The sequence below is a fragment of the Canis lupus genome, chromosome 8 (assembly GCF_003254725.2).
Source record: "Canis lupus dingo isolate Sandy chromosome 8, ASM325472v2, whole genome shotgun sequence".
Classification (NCBI taxonomy): Eukaryota; Metazoa; Chordata; class Mammalia; order Carnivora; family Canidae; genus Canis; species Canis lupus.
The window spans coordinates 35,151,712-35,168,569 of record NC_064250.1 but is presented as its reverse complement, the minus strand read 5'-3'; the positions used below and the strand labels follow the sequence as shown (position 1 = coordinate 35,168,569).

General features: G+C 35.9%; 1 protein-coding gene across 6 annotated transcripts in view; it reads right to left on the bottom strand.

The window, feature by feature from the left end:
* Nucleotides 1–16,858, bottom strand: part of LRRC9 (leucine rich repeat containing 9) — a 161,796-nt gene that overhangs the window by 143,359 nt on the left and 1,579 nt on the right. For 5 of the 6 annotated variants that reach the window (XR_007412699.1, XR_007412701.1, XR_007412702.1 and 2 more), the window contains exons 2-8: nt 10,012–10,067; nt 8,821–8,901; nt 8,283–8,501; nt 6,637–6,777; nt 6,039–6,102; nt 5,683–5,753; nt 1,068–1,250 (exon numbers count right to left, since the gene is read on the bottom strand). Coding sequence is in view for 2 of the 6 variants with exons in the window: in XM_049113636.1 (XP_048969593.1) it covers nt 1,068–1,250; nt 5,683–5,753; nt 6,039–6,102; nt 6,637–6,777; nt 8,283–8,501; nt 8,821–8,868 (726 nt within the window). In the remaining 4 variants the exon portion in view is untranslated. The remainder of the gene's footprint in view (nt 1–1,067; nt 1,251–5,682; nt 5,754–6,038; nt 6,103–6,636; nt 6,778–8,282; nt 8,502–8,820; nt 8,902–10,011; nt 10,068–16,858) is intronic. The other variant, XR_007412700.1, reaches the window with a different exon arrangement.

Genomic DNA, 16,858 nt, shown 5'->3' with positions numbered 1-16,858 from the left:
TTGTACTGTTATTTCTGACTCAACACTGTTAGAGAAGACATTCTTCTCTGAATCTCTAATGACTCTGAACATCTGCTAGTAGACAAGGACTCTAGCCCTTTGCTTGATATTGCAAGACAGTTCACTTTTTATTTTGGGGTGGGAGAGAGGATAATCTCAATTACAGAAAAGAGAAAGGAGAGAATGGAACCTAAAATAAATCTTCAGGATAGCAAGAGAAGAGAAACAAGACAAATAGACAAAGGCATGCTTTATGTTGAGATGATGGATGAGCCACAGGGAAAGGATGGGAGGGCTCATGTGGGGGCATCCTCATGTCTGGCACACTCTAGATACTCAAAACCTATTTAGTAGATGGTTAACTCAATGAACGAATGTGGCCCACTGGCCTGGAAGGAGAAGAAGAAATATAATATAGAAAGACTATTAATAAATATAGAGAATTACTATCCATTCCATTCTGAAATTATAGATTCTTCGATGGCATGCGCAAGTAGCCCCTTTACTGTGACGTTCACCATCAGTGGCAGTCCAGGAACAGCTCTCTTCAAGATTTGAGAGATCTTCCAAGATCTTGGCAGTATGGGCAGATCCACTTATATTTCTGGGGAATCCCAAATCATCTTTAATTAGATTAAAATCTACCTAATCCTGGCATACTACCAACAACCATGGATATTTTCTACTTTTGATATATAGTATTACAAATGAGAGGAGGTTACTTATTTCATTTGTACTTTAGTTAGGCCTTATTACTTTTTGTATAATAGCGCAAATTCAATTATTCTTAACACTCATGATAATTTTTCAGATTTCTTTCTTTTAGTTTTGTATAAATTCTAATGTTTTTCTACTAACTCAACTTCCAGTACTGCCATCAAATTTGAGATTCTAGTACTAATATTATTATTTATACATATTTATTTGAAATATCCAGCTCACTGGGGCAAAAATAGAGTTGGTGACAAGACTTGACAAGATAATACTACCTACCATATGTGGACACAGTCAGAAAGAAGCAGTTAATTAAACTTAAGGCACAGATATCTGATTAAGGATGCACTTACATCTGCCAGTTCCTTGATCTGTTTTGCTGACACATCAAACGTGTCAAGTCTCTGAAGGCTAGGCAAGTGATACAATACATGTGTGGAATAATTACATAGCAGACAAACTGGATTGGTTTTATACTGAGGATCATTCAGGCACAAATCCTTTAAGCGATGCAGCCTGGTTAAGTTAGTAAGGTCCTAAAACAACAGCAATAATAATGTTCAATTAATTAACTGAAACTGATCATTTCTAAGGAAGGCATTTAAACACTTAAGATCACCCATAACTTAATGTAATGCATTTTAGTATGTGCTTAAACATGTTAAAGTGATTTGGATGGATAAAATGTTTTTCTCTAGTGAAAAACATGTCAACTACATGAAGAATAGAGAGTAATAATTAAACAGCAGACTCTTCTATAACTATGTATTTTTAAATACAAAAGGTCAAAGAATATTTACTAAATCATGTATTTTACCTGGAAACTTGGAGCCAGTCACCTGAACACATTTATTTTTTATTAAGTCAATGTTGCCTCCTCTGCACACCCCCTCTACTAACAATTGTCCCCAGTGTATCTGTAGGTCTCCTGCTTCCTTTGCCACCATTTCCCACACTTACCACTCTAGTAACACTGCTCACTATTTCCCCAGGCCACCAATCTGCTTTTCTCATCAAAGGTGAGGAGACTCCAATTCTATTATAATCATCATTGAATTCCTGATTTTTAAGGGGTTTTGTTTCTTTGTTTTTCCTGTAAATGTCCTTTCTACCAGTTAATGGCAACTGAAACCTAGCTTTCTCCTCATTTTCCTCACACTCCAAGGAGGGGGGTGGGATTGATAATGCATTTCCAGACCAGTGCTTCTCCCGAACACCTTTGATTCCAAGGTTTAAGCCACTGTTTACACCTTTATTTATTTGGCATCTGGCCCTTGCTTAACTCGTCTGTCTTGTCTCTTTTGCTTCAACTCTAACATTTCATGTTTTAGCTGTACTATACAAGTGGAAATTTTAGAATGTGCCAGACCCTATCTTATTGTTAAATCCTCACTCATCTTACTGCCTTTGAGGGCACTGAACTTCATCCCAGTTTCACCTCTTAATCTATCAAGACTCAATCTAGTATCATCTTTTCTGGAAGTCTTGTTTCATCACCCAAGCTTGAGGAAGATGCTCCTCCTATGAACTCACTATGCCACTAGGTTTACCTTTGTTATAGAATTTATCACAAGTCAATTACCAATTGCTTATGCATATAAGGTCTATAAGCTAAAGGTCTATATGGGCTTTGGCCCTCAGTCTCTAAGCTAGGAATGATGATTATATTTCTAAAGTGTTGAAAAAAAAAACAAAGAAGAATTCACAACAGAGGCCTGGTAGAAGAGGGTATACTGTGATGGGGTTGACCTTAAACCGATGTGATGCTAGTTAGTAGAGTCAGAATCAGAGTTAAGGGAAATCCAAACCAAACCCAGGAGGCATTAGTTCTAAAGATGGTGTACAAATGGAATGGGGAAGTAAGTAATGAAGTCAGGCCGCTAGAGTGAAAAATAACACAGGGTCAGGTAGCTAATGTGTGTCCAAACTCTCTCTGGCAAGTGAGAATTTGGCTCGCTGGCTGGCCTTGAGGCTAGTACTGGGCTCATGGTAGAAGTAGAACTAAACAGAGTTGCTCTGAAATGGACAGAGTTGTGTAGAGAATTATTTGGTCAAGTTCTGCAGGGGCAGGGAAGTAACCATCAGACTTTTCCAAGGAGTAAACACTCTGATTTCTGGGTGGCTATGTTGCCTTTGACCATCAGTCTGGGCTATGCTGGGTAGGAACTTTGAAGTTTTACACAGGAACCACTCCCCTTCAACTCCCCACCTATAGTCAAAAGTCAGATGACATTGGAGTTTATGAAAGCACAAAATCTCCCTGAAAATTAGTGTTGTAGTACCTATTATGGACAGAAAGTGGCACAGAAATTATCCCATCACTACCACTATAGTATCTTTTTAGAGTGGGTGGAAAAGTTAGAGATAAAAATTCAGGATAATAATAGTGTTTCAGGAACATTCTTAATGTGAGAAGAGTAAAAGTTGTTGTGAATCATGTTTCAATGTTTTTCTGAAAAACAGTCATATTATAACCAAGAAACTTTTTAATTGTATGCCATATAATACATTTTTATAATCCAATTTTTATCCTCATTTTTTTTATGAGGAGATTGAAACAGAATAGGTTAATGTAATTAAGGAGATAGTAATCATAATATAGCATATCTATTGAGTGCTTACTGTGTGCTAGTCATTATTTTGAGAGCTTTACATCATTATTTTGCTTAAACTTCATGTTAATACACTACAATGCTGCCTCTGGCTTGTGGTAGTGCTAGAAGTGACAGATTATTCTATGAAGCTATGCTCTTCAGCACCACAAGGCTGAAGTACCACATGCCAACCAGGGTAAGATAAACTTCTACGTGGCTTCTTGGTAGGACAAAACCTTATCCAGACAGTATTGTGTACTTATTTCTTTCAGTTTAACTCATGATTCTCTCCCTCACTCTGTTCCAGCCACAGATTTCTAGATTCTTGAATTTGCCATGCTCTTTCCACCACTTAGGTCCTTCACACTTTGCCTGGAATGCTCTTTCTCTAGGCACTTCCTACTCATGTCTCATACGTTAGCTTAAAAATTACCTCCCACAACATTCCAAATTTATCTTTCATAGCTCCCTCTGCTCTCTTCTGCTGACATTACTCAAATATACCCCTTGATTTCTTACCACCACATCTTCATGCATATTGTTCTCTCCATCTTAGAATGCCTACCTCCCACCATATGTATATATATTCTTTTCAGAAATCTCTCCACCCAACAGGAGGCTTGAACTCAAGATCTCAAGATAAGAGTCTCCCCCACTGCATTGTAGATGATCCTTCTCCAATGCCTGTTGAAATTCTGTCAGTCCCTCAGTGTTCACATCAACTATCTCCTTTTGAATTTGACCAATAAAATTTTGTTTAAACTTTTTATGTTTTTAAAACTTCTGGTTAAAGCCTTTATAATATTCTGCCTAATTCTATAGCTTTTTGGAGTCTTATAGTCTTCTCTGAGTAAGAGAATATGTATTTTAATAATGATCAATTCAAAATTATTTCTATAGTGAATTTACTCATCTTTCTTCATTACTCTCTAGAGGAAGTGTTCGAGTATGCACTTTCAATTTGACACTGCCAAAATTATAAATGCCATATGTTTTCACCTACATTATATGCCACAAACATGAAGTCTTTTTGTTTTCCTCTCTTTCATTCAAATGTTTTTTGAGATTTTACATGTCAAGTACTGTTTTAGGTATTGTTGATACAGCAGTGAACAAAACAGGCAAGATTCTATACTCATGGAGCTTGTATTCTAGTAAGGAATGTGGATAAGTGCTAAGAAGAATAAATAAAGAAAGAGTGATGGGAATGCTTCAGGTTAGGGAGGGTAGTAGGAGTTATTGCTATTTTACCTAAATTGGCCAAGAAAGGTGTCACTAAGAACATAACATCTGAATAAAATCCTGAAAGAAATGAGATGAGCCATGAAGATATTTAGGGGAAGAATATCCCAGCAAATGCAAAGGCCCTAAGGTGAGAATGCTAGCTACCTATATTCAAGGACGAGCAAGGAGTCCAGAGTAGGTGGAATGAAGTAAACAAGGAGGAAAGTGGTAGAAGCTGTGGTCAGAGACACAGTGGGGGTGGGGGGACTTATATAGAGTCTTGTGGGCCAACATAGGAACTGGCTTTTTCTCCGAAAGAGATGAGAAGACAAGGGAAAGTTCTGAGCAGAAGTTTTTGAAGGAGCAGGTTGCTGTGTAGAAAACAGACTGATAGTAGTGAAAGGGTAAACACAGAGAGACCTGTTTGGAGGCTTTTTCCCCCCAAAATGCAGGTTAGAGACGATGGTGTCTTGAACAAGGTTAATAGAGATATAGGTGGTAAAATAGTCAGACTGGACAATCTAAAGGTAGAGCCAAAAGAATTTGCTGATGGATTGGATATGGTTTATGATGGAATAAGAGGAGTAAAAAAATAATCCTAAGCATTTTGGCTTAATTTTTTAGAAAAATAAAGATGCCATTTAGAGAGGTGGAGGAGGCTGCAGGAGAAAAGGATCAGTAAGAGAGTAAGTCAGTCTGAGTTAGGATACAAGATGTCTATAGTTCTGGGGAGTTATTAGGGAAAGCAGAAACAGAAATGATTGTTAGGGAAAGTAGAAAGTTAGGAGTAATAAAAGGTATTTAAAGCCATTAGATGATGAAATTATTTAAAGAATGAATGCAGATAGTAGTGAGAAAAGATCCTGGACTAACCTGGACCAGTTTATGTTTTAGATGCTAGGAGAAGATGAAAAAGCAGAGGTGTAGCCAGAAAGATCGGAGGAAAACTAAACCAAGTAAATAGCTTCTTGTTTGGTTTTAATAGTGTCAGATCATTAGGGTCAACTTAATCAGCTGCCTCTAAAATTTCCTAGAGTATCGAGTAGTCCAAAATAATTAAATTCCTCCACGAAAGGGAACTATTTAGTACATTTTCTGCAATAAGCTGGTTCATCTAGGTTGGTAAATAGACTGTTCCACTTAAACATACCTTGAAGGAACATATTTGGTTACCAGAAAGGTTTAATCTTTCCAGCTGTTCATTGGGATCAAGACATCGACCTTTAATTTAAAAAACAAGATGAAAGAACAATTAAATTTCTTATTTTGCCTGTTGTTCATATCCTGTAATATTTCTTGCCTATAACTAAGACTAACAGTAACACTGTATAGTTAGTAACAACTAATTAATGGGTAATATTTTCACATCCTATAATCATAGATTTAGAGATACTATGCAAAATATCATACAAAACAGTATAAAAAAAGAAATCCAAGAATGTGGTTTTCATACTGATGACAAATTATTGTAGCATTGTTTCATATTCCAAGTAAAATAATACATACCAATGCTGCTTATTAGATTTCCAGCAAGATTGAGGTCATTTAAATTCTTCAAAGTTTGCAAGCCCTAAAAATTTAGACAACATATCATTTAGAAGTTAGTAAAATACATATTTATAAATGATCTGATCAATCTGGTTAGTTCTCCAGGTGTTCTGAACTGGGTGCTGTGTACTTCTCAAGCACAGGGCTAAGTGGTGCCTTAATGAAATCATGTTTGTTTCTCTGCAATATGGGGAGAATTATTGGAGGAGGAGGGAACAGGGAGGGAAGGGGAGAGGAAAGGAGAAGATAAGTAGGAAGAAAAACACATCAGAGTGTGTTTATAATCTTTGGCAAGTTATATATATAATTTCTCTGAATCTCTATTTATTTAACCTTCAAAGAAGAAATAATACCTTACCTCCAAGGCTTGGTGGGAGGAATAAAGAAAACAATATATATGAAGTTTTCTACACATTATAAATGCTGTATACATGTTAGTTTGTCTTAACAATAATTAAACTAGTCCTAAATATGTCCATAATATGATCTTGGACTTTGTGGTTAAAACTCCACAGGACTAACTGACTTTACATATAAATTATCGAAATTATCTTACCTCAATATTTTTAATTGTATTGTGGTTCAGCCAGAGAACCTCCAATCTGAGTAATTTCTCTAAATTTTCTATTTTGGAAATTTTATTATAATATAAATACAGTTTTTCTAAATTTCTACATTCTTGAAGACCTCCAATTTTCTGTAAAAAAAAAAAAGAGAGAGAGACTGAATAGTGTTAATTTATGGTTTTGGAATTATCCTTTTAATAAAATAGATTTTAGATACAATTTCTTTTAAAAATCATATTTTATTGCAAAGTGTATCCAACAAAATGAACTAAATTTTTTAAATATTTTATTTATTTTAGAGAGAGAGAGAGAGCACCCACCTGTGAGCAGGGGGAGGGGCAAAGGGAGAGGAAGAGAGAGAGAGAGAGAGAGAATCTCAAGTAGATTCTGCTCTGAATGTGGAGCCTGATGCAGGGCTCCATCTCATGACCCTGAGATCCTAACTTGAGCTGAAATCAAAGAATTGGACACTTAACTGACTGAGCTACTATGAGATAGAACTAAACATTTTATTTATTTATTTATTTATTTATTCATTCATTTATAAAGATTTTATTTATTTATTCATGAGAGACACAGAGAGAGGGGCAGAGACATAGGCAGAGGGAGAAGCAGGCTCCCTGTAGGGAGCTTGATATGGGACTTGATTCCGGAACTCCAGGATCACACCCTGAGCCAAAGGGAGACACTCAACCACTGAGCCACCTAGGTGTCCCTGAACTAAACATTTTAAAAGAAAAAACATGGAATCCCTCCACCTAACTGCAGTATTTTCAATATTTATATTCTTTTAAAATTTTAATCAATTCTATACTTATTTTTATATTATAATCATAATACCTATATGATTTTGTGGATTTTTTTAAACTTAAGACAATCTAAAATGTTTTCATAATCATTCAAATAATAATATCTAATAATTACAAAATATTTCATGAAGTTATAACAACTTTCTTAAAAATACCTGTATGTAAAAAAAAAAAAAAATACCTGTATGTGTGAAATATTTGTTTCAAATTTTTAGCTCTTATAAATAGTACTGCAACGAATAATTTCATGTTTTTCTCTGCTGTTGAATTACTCCTCCAGGTTAAAATCTTAGAATTAGAGATTTCTGAGTCAAAAAGATTTTTCTTAACTCATTATACACTTTGCAATATTGCTTTTCAATATATGTGTTACAATTTTCTTTTTTTTTTAAAGATTTTATTTTTAAGTAATCTCTACACCCAAGGTGGGCTTAAACTCATAACCTCAAGATCAAGAGTTACATGCTCCACTGAGCCAGTCAGGCTCCCCTAGATGTTACAATTTTCATACAACCAATAGTGACTAAACCAATTTAAACCAATTTACTATTAAGCAATACTGGATATTATGTGATCTGATCTGATTACTAAAAGGTAGAATATGTCTATATTTTGATTCTTTATATGTATTTTCTCCTTTGTAGAAATCTATTACCCGTTTATCTGTTTTGTTCACTGGGTAAAAGGTTTTACTTCAATTCATCATGTATGTCCCTCCCCAATCATCTGTGTTGATACATGACTCATGCATGTATTTCAAGAACTATTTTTCCAAAGCCAAAGAATTCAACATAAAATACTTCATATAAGGTTATATTCAGACTTACCTCTATGCAGCATTCAGCAATCCAAAGTTCTTTCAGCCGTGAACAAGTTTCTAGCCCTGAAATTTCTTTTATGTCTTGAGCAACAATTGTGAGGCTTGTTAAATTAGGAAATAATGACAATCCAACTATACGGGGATACCCTGAGAAGAACATCTCCAGTTTTGACGTATCTGATCCTTCTCGTCCAACCATCTCATAAGACAAACCATTGCATAAACACTGTTTCAAAAAAAGAAATTGGGTTTCCTTTTAAATATATTTAGTACTTAAATAAATATTACTTATTTAAAATAAAAAAATTAAAAATTATATTTGCTGTTAGAAATGACAAACTGAAAAAAAAAAAAAGAAATGACAAACTGTGAATTGCACTGATGTCTTCACAAGAAGGAAAGCTATACCATATATATGATTTTTCTCTGCTTCCAAAGGTCATGGAGTAGAAGAAATCTCTAGGTAAGCTCCAGAAAGGAGGGTAAAAATGTTCCATTTAACACTTATGCAAATGTTATTGAAAAGAAATTTGGCTTTGACTCACCAGTTCCTTAATTATTTCTTCTTGGTTTAGGTTTTCACATTCAATCATCTTCCATTAAAAATAAAGATCATAATAATATATCTGTTAAGGAAAATGAAAAGTTGAAATAAAATAAATTCTAGAGTTCTGTCAGTCTAAGTTGAAGGAGGCTTAAAGCTACTTAGGTGGAAATTTTCATTCAGTAAAATGAAAATTGTGGCCTGAAATTTTCATACTGTATAATACCAACTGTTTGTCTAGGTCCCAAGACAATCCATTCCATCTCTAAAATTTTCTATTAGAAAGTCATTTTTTATTTTGAATTTAATTCTGTCTCTCCATAACTCCAATCTATTGTTATTCTACCTGCTGAGTTCAAATAAAACAGTATTTTTCTTCTACACTGTAAGCCTTTAATACTTGAAGAACATAGTCATCTCTCGTCTACAACTTTACCTCACTCCCCAGTTCATGTCTTTCAGTTCTCTCACTAGAGAGATCCCTGTTTCTCTCCTTTGAACATGCTCCAGTTTATCCTTCCCATTATACTGTTGTGTACAAAAGTGAACATAGCTCTCCAAGTGTATGAGCAAAGAAAAGAAACTTCAGGGCTTAGTGACATACCTGGCATGGGAATAAGTATTTATTAAAGTTAGCCAACGTTTTTTAGATGTTATGAACTAAATACCTAAGTAGCTACAATAAACAACCCATTTTTTGGTAATTCTTAATATATTCTTTATATGATTCCAGACATACACTATTTTTAAAATACAAGGATCTAGGTTTTACTTACTTATTTTTAAAAAAGATTTTATTCATTTATTCATGAGAGACAGAGAGAGAGAGAGAGAGAGAGAGAGACAGAGACAGAGACATAGGCAAGAGGGGAGAAGCAGGTTCCCCGCGGGGAGCCTGATGCAGGACTCTGTCCCAGGACCCCAGGATCATGGCCTGAGCCAAAGGCAGACGCTCAACCACTGAGCCACTCAGGCATCCCAGAACCTAGGTTTTAATATGATGACACAACAAAGCAAAATGTAGGTATGATATTACTGTGATCTTACTTTTTACAGAAATTCCCCTGTAGTTATATATGGGTGTACATCTGTGTATGTATATGTGTGTGTGTGTGCATGCGTGTGTGTATACTCCTTTCTCTGTAAGGAGAAAATATGTAAAGATACATACTAAATTGTTAACATGAGTTACCTTGGATGCAGGTAGTTTGGTTATAATAGGCGTTGAGAGGTTGGATAGGGATAGATCTAGGTAAAATGGAAAAGAAAAAACAACTTAAAATCATGTTTAGTATTGTATACTATGAATATATAAGCCATTTATTTATTCATTCTACTATTAGTAGACATTTGGAATGTCTCCAAGCCTGAAGGTAAATAGTGCTTCCTTGAATAGTTTTATCATGCAAGACATTTGGTACACAATTAGTCTGAGTCTATACCTATAAGTGGAATAAGAAAGAAACTATTGTATACAATATGGATGATTCCCATAAACACAATGCTGAGCAAAGGAAGATACACATACAGTGAGATTTTTACTCTGTGGCTCTGTTCACACAAAATTGGAAAACAAACCAATTTATGGAATTAGAAGAAGTTAGGATAGTGGTTACCTTTCAGGAGTGAGTGACTAGGAGGAGGTAAAGAGGGGCTCCAGAGTACTGATGATGTATTTCATAATCTGTGTGCTGGCTAAAGGAATGCATTCACTTTGAGAAAATAAAATTAGATATCCAAGATCTGTGTGATTTCTTTTTTTTAAATTTTTATTTATTTATGATAGTCACACACACAGAGAGAGAGAGAGAGAGAGAGAGGCAGAGAGATAGGCAGAGGGAGAAGCAGGCTCCATGCACCGGGAGCCCGACGTGGGATTCGATCCCGGGTCTCCAGGATCGCGCCCTGGGCCAAAGGCAGGCGCTAAACCACTGTACCACCCAGGGATCCCCTGTGTGATTTCTATATATATGTTACACTTAAAATGAAATTTTACTTAAATATTTATTTAAAAAGTATATGTTTACTTTCGTTCATTCATGCAAAATTATATATTGTACACATAAATTTAAAATTTTAAGAAAAAAATATGGTGACTTGTGTCTATCTACCTACCTTCTCTCCCCAAATACCACTAAAATGACTAGCAAATATGAAAATAAGAAGGGAATATATAGCAGTGCTAGGAAAAGAGATTGATTGCCAGAGATGTTGAGAAAGATATTTTGCTGTTATTGTTTTTATTTAATTTCCAGTATAGGTAACATACAGTGGTAAATTCGTTTCAAGTGTACAATATAGGGATTCGACAATTCTATGTATTATGCAGTGTTCATCATGATAAGAGTACTCTTAATCCCCTTCGCCTATTTCATCCACCCACCCACCTCCACTTTGTTAACCATCCATTTGTTCTCTCTAGTTAAGAGTCTGTTTTTTTAGTTTGCTTTCTTTTTTTCCCCCTTTGCTCATTTGTTTTGTTTCTTAAATTCCACATATAAGTGAAGTCATATGGTATTTGTCTTTCTCTGACTGGTTTATTTCACTTAGTATTATACTCTCTAGATCTATCCCTGTCATTGCAAATGGCAAGATTTTATTATTTTTTATGCCTGAATAAATAACATTCCATCGTATGTGTTTGTCTCCTCTCTCTCTCTCTCTCTCTCTCTGTGTGTATATATATATATATATATATATATATATATATATATATATCTCCATTCTTTATCCATTCATCTATTGATGAATACTTAGGCTGTTTCCACAGTTTGGCTATTATAAATCATGTTGCAATAATCATAAGGGTGCATATAGCCCTTCGAATTAGTGTTTTCCTATTCTTTGGGTAAACATCCAGTAGTGCATCTACTGTATCATAGGGTAGTTGCTAAAAATATCATAGCTATTTTTAATTTTTTAAGGAGCCTCTATACTTTCTTTCCACAGTGGCTGCATCAGCTTGCATTCCCAATAGTGTATGAGGGTTCCTTTTTCTTCACATTCTTGCCAATAACTGTTGTTTCTTGTGTTTTTATTTTAGACATTCTGACAGGTGTGAGGTGATATCTCACAGTAGCTTTGATTGGCATTTCCCTGGTGATGAGTGATGTTGAGCATCTTTTCTTGTTTTTTGGCCATCTGCATGTCTTCTTTGGAGAAATGTCTGTTCATGTCTTCTGCCTATTTTTAATTGGATTATTTGTTTTTTTGGTGTGTTAATAGTTTGGATACTAACCCTTTATCAGATATGTTGTTAACAAATATATTCTCTCATTCAGTAGGTTCTCTTTTAGTCTTGCTGTTTCCTTTTCTGTGCAGAAGCTTTTTATTTTGATGTAGTCCCAATAGTTTATTTTTGCTAGTTTCTCTTGCCTCAGGAGACATATCCAGAAAGATGTTGCCACTCCAATGTCAGAGAAATTACTGCCTGTGCTCTGTTTTAGGATTTTTATGGTTTCAGGTTTCACATTTAGGTCTTTAATCTATTTTTAATTTATTTTTGTGTATGATGTAAGAAAGTGGTTCAGTTTCATTTTTTTGCATGTAGCTGTCCAGTTTTCCCAACACCATTTGCTGAAGAGACTTTTTCCCATTGCATATTCTTGCTTCCTTTGTTGAAGATTAACCATATAATTGTGTGTATATTCCTGGGTTTTTAATTCTGTTCCATTGATCTATGTATCTATTTTTGTGCCCATAACATCCTGTTTTGATTACTGCAGCTTTGTAATATAACTTGAAGTCTGAATTGTGATACCTCCAATTTTGTTTTTCTTTTTTAAGATTGCTTGGGCTATCTGGGGTCTTTTGTGGTTCCATATACATTTTAGGATTGTTTGTTCTATTTCTGTGAAAATTGCTGTTAGTAAGTTGATAGGGATTGCATTAAACGTGTAGATTGGTTTGGGTAGTATAGACATTTAAATGATATTTGTTCTTCCAATCCATAAGCATGGAATATCTTTCCGTTTCTTTGTGTTGTCTTCAATTTCCTTCATCAGTGTTTTATAGTTTTCAGAGTACAGGTCTTTCACACCTTTGGTTAAGTTTATTCCTGGGGATTTTATTAAGGAAAAGTCTTTTGAATGGAAATGAAGTAGACAGATTGAGACTGAGAGAAAAGCCCATCAGTACAAACCAGCCCCCCAAATTCAAGGTACCAGGAAAGAAGTTTTACAAAACTATCTTTAAAAATTCCCCAAACTTGGAGCAGCAGTAACTGGGAAGGTGGCGGCTGTGAGCCACCCAAGGGAACCAAATCAAAGGGCTTTGAGATCTGTGTCAGAGTCTATTTGTATTCAGGCTTTGTAAATTGGAGACACAGGTTGACCTTGCTGAGTTGAGAAGATGGGCTCCAGCTAACATCACAGATACAAACAGCTAACATCACAGACATAAAAAATACAGCCAGAAAATTATCCTAGAATCTCTACCTATTTATCCACTCATTCATTAATATATGTGTTGACATATTGATAATCTACCTGTCAGAAAGTGATAGGGGTAGGAGGAAAGAAAAACTTTTCCAATAAGGTAGCATGTGGGCAAAGAGCTGAAGGAAATGAGGGAGTGTGAGCTCTGAGGAAATCTGAGGGAAATGCATCTAGGCAGAGGGAAGAGCACATGCAAAAAAAGAAAATAGGGTAAAAGGGTACTTGGCATGCTTGCAGAATTGCAATGAAAATGATATGGCCAGAGCACAGCTAGGGAAATGGAGACTGGTAGGATGTGACACCAGAGAGGTACTGCGGGCCAGATCATGTGCTAGTTTGATTTGGAGGCCCTTGTGAGGATTTTAGATTTTATTATTATGAGTAAGATGGAAAGCTCTACAAGGACTTTGAGGGGGAGAGTAATGTGAGCTGTCTTAAGTTTTGAAACGGATTACCCTCAAAGGATCTGCTGAAAATAGACTGTAGGGGTCTAGGGTAAGAAGCAAGGAGACCAGTTAAGGGATAGTTGTAATAATATAAAAGAGAGAGGATGGTGGTTGGAGTGGGGTGGTGGTAGCGGTGGTGGTGAGAAGTAGTTAGATGATGGATTTACACTGAAGGTAATACTGATCTTTCCTTTTTTTCTTGGCATCAGCAACTGTCTCTTCACCCCATTCTTTGGTACCCCCAAGATATTACAGCACAGGCTGCAGGAGTGGCTAGGCAAGGGAGCACTTTGCAAGGAACAGCTTGAAAGAATTTAGAGACCCGTTAGAGGCCCATATATGGATGCAGGCCACAGTCATCCCTCCCTAGGATTATTCGGATGCCATACTAAGTAAAGGAGGGCTTTGTGCCACCACTTCTCATCAGAAAAGAAGCCCCTACATGCTGGTTTAATGTCTGCACACACAAAATGAAAGCCTGCCTTCCCACTACCACACAAGGAACAAAGCCTGTTCTCAGTACATCCAAAGTCACCCAGTGGTGATCCAAGTTATCTAGTCTATATCCAAGATGTCTACTCCAAAAAAAATTTAACTATTGTCTTTGTTATTCACTAAATTATCACATATATTTGAGCCTAATTTTGGACTTTTCAACCTGTATTTTCCCTTAGCGCTGTCTTTTCCTATAGTATCATTCTGTTTTAATTATTGTGATTTATATTAATTCCTACCTCATACTCTTTTTTAAACAAATTCTTGGCTATTCTTTCACATTTACTTTTCCAAATAAAATGTGATAATTTCATATTTAGTGTCTAAAAATTCACTTGGGGTTTTGAGATTCTATTGTAAAGCTTAATTTAGAGAGAACTTCCACCTTCACAGTATTCTGTCTTCCTTAAGAACATGATTTAGCTCTCCATTTATTCAAGGAGACTACTTTGTCTTGATAGAGAAATATGCATATTTTGGATACCAACTTTACTTCCCACTTCATTTTATTTAGGAAAAAATCTGTTCTAATTCAATAGTTAATCAGCAAAACAACATTCAATTAAATCGCCTCCAATTCTATAATTTGTATAACTACCTCTGCATTAAGTGGAGCCTGAACCTCCGTGGTACTTCCAAGCCTCCTATGTTTCTTCAGTCACAAGCGGGCCCAGGGCTTCCAACTCAAGCTTTTGATTCCGTCAAGAATCAAGAAATGTGTCCTGTTGGCCAGCTTGTACCCACTCTCTTCCACTTCGGGAAAGTACTTTTCAGGGCCTGACCATCTAAAGAGACCACAGGTCTTCTTCTCTAGTCCCTTTAGGGAACCAGGAGGCACCAGGAGCTTCTAGAGCTTTCATCTTTAAAATCCCAAATTGATCCAGTCCCCTCCCCTCCCCTCTCCACTCTGGAGTGCTACTGGATGATTTCACATAACCTGGACAGAGCTGAAGTCACTGCAAATGCATGGCCTCTAACTTTATCTGGATCTTCAACGACAGATATTTTATATTTTCCTCTTTGACTTTGCCTCCTAGAGAGTAGGGCTAGAGATACAGGTCTGGGATTCATGACATAGGAACTATTCTTAACTTCTACCACTCCTCTCAAATTCTCCTTCCCACCCTTCCTCTGTGGATGATCTTGTTCCCTCCTTAACAGAGAACAGTGATACCATCAGATAGTCATTCCTTAAATTCCCTTTCCTCCTAAAAAGGTATTTCTTTCCCATCCTGACTCCTGTCTTAGTAAAAGTATTCTTTCTCTTGTCTAAAATGTGTGTTCTGATCCCATTGTCTTCAGTCTCTTTCAGAAGACTGTTATGTCCAATTTTCCTCCTCCTCATTTATTCCCATATTTTCTTCTCTAGGGTATCTCTTTTCTCCATATATCGATGTTAGATCATTTCTGTCTTAAAAAAAAAAAAAGTCCTCCTATCCTGTATTCTATGAATAGCTGGTTTTAGATATTTTCACAGAAAATATTTAAGATACAGTAGTCATTATAGCAACACTTCACTACCTCCACTCAGTTCTTAACTCACTGCAATGTGTGGATAGGCTACTACTGCTTCTTTTGCCAAAGTCAAAATAATCTTCTAGTTGCCAAAGACACTGGACCTTGGCATGGCATCTGACAATGTTGATAACTCCCTTCTCTTAAGTTGTTTTCTTTGGTTTGACTTTTTCTCCTTGGCTTCTCTTTGTTATTTCAAATCTACTTTTCTGATCAATTGTTTTCCATCTTGATGAAAAATTACTAATCTTTATCTTCCTTTTTCCTGTACAATAAATCCAACTTCCCATATGGAAAGCTACATCTGAATGTGTCATAAGCATCTCAAATTCAGTGTGTTTGATACTGAAGTCATATTTTCCAGCCAGCCTGCTTCTCCTAGTGTATGCCTTCTTTTCTTGGCAAATGGCACATCTTTGTAAACATCCATATCAGAAACACAAGATTTAACCACTCTTTTACTCTTTCTTACAAGTTCACTCACTCATTAAATCCTTCTGCATGCTTTCTCTCTGTCTCTTATGAATAAAATAAAATCTTTAAAAAAAAGTAAAAAAAAATCCTTCCGCATGTACTTCTTAAATGTCTATCATTTTCCCTCTATTCTCTATTCTATTTGCCTCTCCATTCTATTTGCCTCTTTTGGGTCAGGACTTCATTACTTCACCTTAATCAGATGCCCTCTTTATAGTCCTACATCCCTCCAGTCCATCTTCTACACTACTGTGACAGCCAGCCTCCAGAAAGGTAAATTTGTTTAGACTACTCCCCTTGGAAGGTATTCACAGTATCCATGCTCTGACTCCTGCCTACCTTTCAAGCTCATTAACCACAAACTCCCAACACCCTAGGGTCTGGCCATAACTGGAGTTCTCTGTATGGGCTGAGGTATTTCTGTATTTTGGCATATGCTGTTTTCCTTCCCTAAAATGTTTTTTTCCCTTGACTTTATGGTATACTCCGTACATCCTTACAGATTTAAATCAAGGGTCTTCTTTGGGAAGACTTTAGTTCTCTCTGGTAGTATTACAATCATTCTCGTCCTTGTGATTCCAGTTAAGGCGTGCATATGTTCTTTTTTTTTAAAGATTTTATTTATTTATTCATGAGAGGCAGAGAGAGAGAGAGAGAGAGAGAGAGAGGCAGA